The 7,771-nt window shown below is 42.6% G+C and overlaps 1 protein-coding gene across 1 annotated transcript; it reads right to left on the bottom strand.

The window, feature by feature from the left end:
- Nucleotides 1-58: 58 nt before the first annotated feature.
- On the bottom strand, nt 59-4,261 carry LOC311135981 (calmodulin-1). The gene is made up of 6 exons (XM_084170026.1): nt 4,145-4,261; nt 3,242-3,272; nt 1,195-1,338; nt 992-1,098; nt 776-911; nt 59-678 (listed from the first exon to the last, which is right to left on the bottom strand). The coding sequence occupies exons 1-6, from the start codon at nt 4,145-4,147 to the stop codon at nt 650-652; spliced, it is 450 nt and encodes a 149-aa protein (XP_084026152.1). The 5' UTR covers nt 4,148-4,261; the 3' UTR covers nt 59-649.
- Between the last annotated feature and the right edge of the window lie 3,510 nt (nt 4,262-7,771).

The raw sequence follows: 7,771 nt of genomic DNA, 5'->3' as shown, positions 1-7,771 counted from the left end.
GTAGATACAAAAATCAAACTCTACGATCCATTACGGCTGAGAAAAGACAACTTTCAAATCTGGGTCAATTGTAAATTTTATTGGAAAACAAAAATATACAACTTGGAATGGATTATTTGAAGCATGGCCAAAGGCCATAAAAAGAAAAGTGAGTAACATTAAAAAGCATAGTAAAATTAAAACAAAGTTGTTTTCTGGTATAGAACAGCAGATCCAAAAAGAGTTTGTACGAGTATCTAGAAGACACCCCAGTCATTTTTTGCAGTAGTGCAATGCTGAGAGATTTCATATACTTTGTCCATAGTCCATGCAGTGTTAACTCCTCTACACCGTTTCCATTCCAACATTGTTGCCAAGTGACAACCAGCTGACAGGTATCCAATGTCGCCACGCGTCTGGGGCGGAGCAGACATGACGTGAAGGTTCTAAGCTCTCGCCAATCCCCGGGGCTGCGACGGGCATCCGTTATTACAACCATGCCGTCACTCCAAAACACGATGACAGCAAAAGAAAGGGACATGGGGACTCAGAGCCTATGCAGTTTACATGCAGTTCCTTTGGACAGCAGGGAGGGCTATTAAGATTTTACAGATAAATTACAAAGAAAAAAAGGCAAGTTATTTATATAAGAAACATCTTTACAAGGCCTTCACTTCGCCGTCATCATTTGTACGAACTCTGCAAATGAGATAAAAAGCCAATGTTAGTTTGACACAATCCAAGAGAAAATTATCAAAATTGAGGAAATTTGTTTTAAATAATATTTTGTACCAACCTTCATAGTTGACCTGGCCATCTCCATCAATGTCTGCTTCTCTAATCATCTCATCAACTTCCTCATCAGTCAGCTTCTCCCCAAGGTTTGTCATCACGTGGCGCAGCTCAGCAGCACTGATGTAACCGTTCCCATCCTAGAGCAGAGCACAAGTCAGTTAGAGAGCACTGCCCTACACCCAAACACCTTCTCTGCATTCATCCTGACAAGTGTTACCTTGTCAAAGACACGAAATGCTTCTCTGATCTCCTCCTCACTGTCTGTGTCCTTCATCTTCCTCGCCATCATGGTCAGGAACTCTGGGAAGTCTATCGTTCCATTACCTGGGAGGGAGAACAAACATGTTTAGGACATCTCTTTAGTGACTGTGTGCGCACACGTCTAGTCATGACAGGAAGTTGTGCCAAAGCTGGCCTCACCATCAGCGTCCACCTCGTTGATCATGTCCTGCAGTTCAGCCTCTGTGGGGTTTTGGCCCAGAGAGCGCATGACAGTGCCCAGCTCTTTGGTGGTGATGGTGCCGTCGCCATCCTTGTCAAAGAGCGAGAAAGCCTCTTTGAACTCTGCAGAGAAAGATAAAAACAGAAACTGATGCCTTCCCCTTGAACTGCCAACAGGGGAAATGACACCTCAGATACAGGAAACCCACAAAGGCCAGTCTAAAAAAAGGTGTTGCACAATGAAATAACTATGGCCTGCAAAACTCTCCATCAATATACCCCACCCTGCTATAAAATTGTGCTTTCAAGACAACTGGGAACTCAGGAAAAACGAGTCAGTAATCTTCAGGTCGGAGCTCTAGAAAGGACACGAGTTTCCGACTTGGAATTTAGCAGAATGACTGACAAGCAGTCTGCCGTGATAGCTAGGGGCCTTGTTGAGCAAAGTCTGCAATCAGTCATGGCTTGCAACAGCATAGAGAAAACCACAATGTGGCCTGCAGTTGAGGCACCGTCGCTTTAAAGAGGAACTTCCTTTGTTGCAGGGGTACTGTGTAATAAATAGACCTGCCAGTGTCTGGAAACCCTTACGGGGGTCACAAAGAAAAATAACCATGACAACGCATCAATTGCCTCCACTTTACAAAAGCCCTAACAGATGGGCCAGAAAACACAGTCGAGCCTACAACTAGTGACGATGCCCTTTGAAAATCAAGGCTCCAGGATTCCAGTCTGGAAGAACGCTTTTGAATTCCCAGAGGACAGCCTCGGTATTGCAGTTTAACTGAAGTCCAGCTCAGAAAGACAATTCGCATAGAGAAATCACACTTAAATTCCTAATAAGGACACTAGTCACCTTTATGCACAAGACTCCCATTAAATTAAATAAGGCAGAGCCCCCAAGAGTTTCCGCCGCACGTTCACGAGATATTGCGGTCTGTCCAGTGCGCAGGCTTAGTCGACCCAGTAAAACCAGATCTAGAAAGATGGCAACCATGAAACGGCATATGCAGTAGATTACGTTGAAAACATGGGTCGGCCATCTTGGACACAGTCTAGTTCTTTTTTTAGCTCAATATCTGAAATCCTCTGTAAAAAAACATTGTCTTTCAGGGGATACTTGCCTACAATTTTCAACCCACACGATAAGATGCATGTTGTCAGCAACCACCATCTGAACTAGGCTTTACACATTGAAACGTACCGCATCAGTCAGCATTTTCTGAAAAATGTTAAGATAAAAAATATATATGTTTTAGATTTGTTTGTGTCCCAGTCACCTGTTGATATTGTCCCAACATATTTTGCATGTCAAGTTCTCCAGAAGGAAAGTGTCACTTTCTACATCATGATGCAAAACACATCGTGGCAAGTGACAGTGCTTTTTGAAAAATCATACATCTTGAAAACATGTTGGGACTAACAGTAGACTAATGAAAGAAAATACCACCAAAAAAAAAAATAGTCAAATCAACTAGTATTAACTGACTACTGTCCTGGGAGGGGGAACCACCTCAGAAGACCACAGATCATGAACTTTCCAACATCTCCATACTGGCAAAGTTTTTTTTTTTTTTTGAAAAAAGGTTTTGCATACACTGATTCATGTTCAGACTCAAGATTCCAACTGAACATAGTCTCACTCTGCTTGCCAGCCTTCCTGCAATGAACTAGCTAGCAGCATTCCATCCAACAAGGACAGGACACACCCAGGTCAAAGGCTGCAACCAACACAGTCTGGCAGTTGACCAAGATGTGGGACCATAGGATCACTTTCAGATTTGATCATTTATGACATGGAAATCATATAAATGCATGTTGTGTTGCTTTCCATGAGGAAGTCTTTTAGACCTGGGGTTAGAAAGCCTGCATGCCCATTCATTATCGTTTTATGACCAGCTTGTCCCGATGCAAGCCTTAAAAGGCAAAAATATAAATCCAATGCAGAGTAGGAGGTGGGGGGGGGGATTCCACACAGTGTGCCACGTGCCAGGGTAGGGGACAGACGAGTGCAATGCTGTCTTACCGGCAATCTGCTCCTCTGTCAGCTGATCAGCCTGGGGGGGAAAGAAATAGGTTATTTAAAAAAAACAATTTGGCCCACCACTTAACACAGGTAAAGTAACTAACCGACTACTGGTGATGTCAACTGGCTTGCATTAACTTAAACGTTAGCTCTCTGAATCCATCAAACTGACCATCTACTAATAACAGTTAGCTACAGTATTTAGCTAGTGAACCTATCTTAGTAGTTCTAGGTGTAACGTTAGCGAGTCAAATTTCACATAAATACATAACGTCAGCTATACAGACAGTTAGCTTGCGAATAACACAGTACCAGAAAATCTCCAAATTTCAGGAAACTCGAGAATGCCCTGGAAACTACTAGAGACTGCCAATTTGATGGCTAGATACTAGCCAAGACAGAACAGTAACGTTAAGCTATGTAGCTAGTTAGCTGGCTAACGTTACTAGTACACGTTCTAACTTCAAGTAGTTAGCCAGTTAGCTAATGAATGTTCATCCTAGCCAACCGCAAATTGGCGGTAATCTTTGCTAGTTACCCAACATTAACTTATTCGGCTACGTACAGTAAGGTCTTGCTTATTAACGTTAGCTAGTTAACTAGTCCGCGTCAGCTGCTTTCTATGTGACGTTAACTAATGTATCAAGTTACCAACATTTTACAGTCACTAACTAGCTAGTTACTATACTAACTGTTACTGCAATATATGAGATCATGCTAAAGTATCCAACTCACGACTACAGACAGCAAAATTTCTGCGCCAGCAGGTTCGCCTATTCAGACAGCATGGCTGTCAAGCCCCAGTAACGTCAAGAAACCACTTTTGTCGATAGAAAACAGTGAAGGATGACAAATGCTGAACCATAAAGAGGGAGGGAAAAAAAGTGAATTTGGTTGACTTACCATTGCGATATAGTAGCAGCGGGTAAATTACGACGCTTAGCAAGGGGATATATATGCACCTAAAACTTGCAACCTCACCGAATGCACTAGCAGACAGTTTGACGCGCCTTTAACCGTTGTCCTTTAACTCCTCCCACATTTGCGATCCCTCCGCCAACTTCCTTTCTCGTAATTTACTAAATTAGTACAAACACACATGTATTGATATTCATTGTAAAATTCATTGTAAAATTACCGCAACTATGTTAATATTTCACCGAAACGAATTTATATGCCATATTTAAATATAAAAGTGCATTTAGGAGATGGACTAGCCAGCTGCGCATGTATACTTTCTGCTAGTCAGTGATATGCCTTGCGCGGCACAAGACGTAGTTGGATGAAATAGCTATCTCTGATTGGTGTGTTTGTACCTGCAATGCGTCACTCCCTTGGTCTTGCGTTGCCGCTGCATTGTAGTCCACACAGACATCGCATTTGAAATAAGCACAGAATTGTAGCTCTCTGTAGTGTAGGAATCATCTCGTAGATGGAATATCATATATAGTAGATGGAAATTACATGCATTCCGTTTCAGAGAGCTCAAAGTATACATAGCACAGACTCCATGATCCACTTTTCCTGGTGGGGACAGTTTTCAAAAAAGGGAGTGCCACTGCCACAGCATTCAACACCTTGTATTATATTTCTGTGCTCTCTTCAATTTTCATGTTGTGGAACATATGCCACACCAAGCCTTATTACTTTTTAAAAAAAAGTATATATATATATATATATATATATATATATATTGGCTGTTATTCTATGATGATGATCACGGAGTTGGGGGGAGGGGGGTTAATGTCATGAGCAGGGCCGGCTCTAGCATTTTGGGGACCCTAAGCGAGATTTGGTTGGCCCTCTACACATTTTGCCATGACTAACAAAATCAATGGGAGACCCGTAGTGGTCAGGACCCCTGGGCATGTGCCCTGCGTGCCTAGTCGGTATTCGGCCATGATTATTACGTTTAGATAGCTGGCTAGACTAATTTACCAATCTAAAAATTGTTAGCTGACATGGCTTATTGAGTCACTGTCAGTGACTGACATAACAAGAGAAAAATTGCTGATGCACAACCAAATTTCGAACTTGCACATTGTGTATTCTACTATTCTAACTCTCAACAGTAAATTGAGGCCCCCAAGCAACCTGGGGCCCTAAGTGACCGCTTATGTCACTTATGCAGCTTACTGGATTCTCAGGTCTAATTGAGTTGGTAGTGAGTATGGGAGTATCTGATAGCCTGATTTCTTATGCTTAGCTGCTCTCCTTTCTCCCACTGGCCACCTGTCTCTGTCTCTGTCCCACTTGAGCCACAGGGCAAGGGGAGGATGGAAATTTAGGCAGGATTTTACTCCCAGTGCAGATTATGTTAGCCTGAAAGAGATGGCACAAATGCCTAAAACTGTCACAGGAACCAGATAAACTGGGATCTGTGTGTGTGTGTTTCCGTGCCAAAATGCAGCATATATGAGGCGTGCCCCGTGTTATACAATGTTTATGTTCATGAACCAACTTTGTGTTGTAAATGTTTGTGTCTCTGTATTTAAAAACACTTGGTGTGACTGAAAGGATTTTCTGATTCTGATAATGCATTGTTTCATTTATAATGCTGCAATTATGTTATTGTAAACCAAAAATATTTGATATGTTATAAACGGCCACAATATGGGCACACCATTACATATGTATCTATTATGGTGCTTTCCATACATTTGCATAATCAGCTGGGTGGTTGATGACATGCCCTCTCATTCCCCCTGGGTCCCCTGTAGTCCCCTGTAGCTCAGTTGGTAGAGCATGGCGCTTGCAACGCCAGGGTTGTGGGTTTGTTTCCCACTGGGGGCCAGTATGAAAAATGTATGCACTCACTAACTGTAAGTCGCTCTGGTTAAGAGCGTCTGCTAAAATGACTAAAATGTCCCTGGGGACTTGTTTAGGGTCAAATAAAGGTTAATATGGATGGGCCTGATTGGAACCCTGGAGAAATTAGTTCATGGTCTATAAAACGTGAAAGCAATCTCTGTGATGTAAGTTGTGAGGGGTTCGTGGGGGGATGTGTGTACAGAGAATACAGAATATGTATGGGTTTATGTTTTGGTTTCATTACATTTACATGCACAAGTTTACTCATTGTGTGTGCATGTGTGCGAGCATGCACACGTGCACATACTGTATATCCCTATGCGCTAGCCCAGTAATCTCCCCTTTTATGTCATGTCACCTCTCCTCTGCATGGTATGAATGTGTGGTATGAGAGTGAGACCTTATCTGCAGCAGGCAACCCATCCCAGAACACACTCCTCCAGATAGCTGCTCTCGGTCTCACACCATAAGGTCAAGGGTCATGTGTAGGGGAGGCAGGGCCGTAGTCAGGGACTCTGGTACTGTGTCCTCCACTCCATCTTCATTAGCGTCACTGCAACATCATGCCTAGATAAGAGTTGTTATTTTCCTTCTATACAAGCTATAAAGTTTCACTGGCACAAGTGGCATGTGAGGAGTTCCAGAGGTAAAAGCAGGTGACAAATATGAGAGGATGTTTACCTGTGTAACTAGAAGACGTTGTCATCATTAATGTATGAGGGCTTTGTAATGCACCTGTTGGCTCCATGCCAGGAGGGAGGGTCACCTTTCATGATGGGGAACAGTTGTAGTGTGTGTAGTATGGATGTGAATAGGTGTTATAATTAGTGTGTGTGTGTGTGTGTGTGTACGAGCGTGCATGTGTGGGTTTTTTGTGTTTGTGTGTTGTATGAATTTAAAATGCATCTATTTTTTATGACTGAAGGCAATTTGGCTGCGTCTAAGAGAGACGTCTCCTTGGAGAGTTCCTAATTGCCATTGGTGATCCTGCTAAAAGCTGACCAAAGGTCTCCACTGGTCAAAGGTGATGTGGAGGAGAAGTATACTCTCACTGAGTATGAATGGTTACTTCAGAGTTGCGGCACTTTATGGTTTTATGGATGTGTGATAACAGCATTATCCATGTAACTAAGGTTCAACACAAAAGGCTTATGGCAGAAACCAACCAACACAGGCCTAAATAGCTACCTGTTACAGAGCAATGACTTGTTGTATTCACAATTACATAATCATGAGCCAAATATGATTAATGCCCTCAAATCTGATAAGAGGATTTAGTATTGCTGGTATTCCCAAGCTATTTCAATCATGCTCTGATGAAATGGATATGAACATACAGTACATGCTCAGAGCTGAATCCTTCGAATCCTTCTAATTCTGTCTACTCTGGATCTTTCTCGGTCTGTGAGTGTCTTTGTAGCTCAAGTCATCAGCTGGCCTTTTTATCTGAGGTGATCAGAAGGACACCACCACTTAGAAACTGTCAAACTGAATTCCTGCTGTTGATCTTGGCGTTCAGCTCTCTCGATCTCTTGATCTTTCGTTCTCTCTCTCATTTTTCTCTCCCCCCTCTCTCTCTTTCTGGCGTGGCTCCAGGTGTCTGCTGCAGTCTGAGTAGTATTCCTGTTCAAACACTGCAGCCTTCATTTCAGTACCAGATTAAACTGTGCAGGATAGAAGTAGGCTATCAAAGTACTTGTCATATTTTCATCTTCAATG

This window comes from Coregonus lavaretus (genome assembly GCF_964263955.1).
Source record: "Coregonus lavaretus genome assembly, chromosome: 1".
In the NCBI taxonomy this organism is placed as follows: Eukaryota; Metazoa; Chordata; class Actinopteri; order Salmoniformes; family Salmonidae; genus Coregonus; species Coregonus lavaretus.
The sequence above is the reverse complement of the archived record's forward strand: the minus strand, read 5'-3'. Positions and strand labels throughout refer to the sequence as shown.

Excerpts from the sequence above, each read along its gene's own strand:
- LOC311135981 (XM_084170026.1), bottom strand. Across the intron at positions 1,339-3,241 it reads GACAGAGGAGCAGATTGCCG|AGTTCAAAGAGGCTTTCTCG; the intron begins GTAAGACAGCAT and ends CTTTCTCTGCAG. Across the intron at positions 1,099-1,194 it reads CAACGAGGTGGACGCTGATG|GTAATGGAACGATAGACTTC; the intron begins GTGAGGCCAGCT and ends TCTCCCTCCCAG.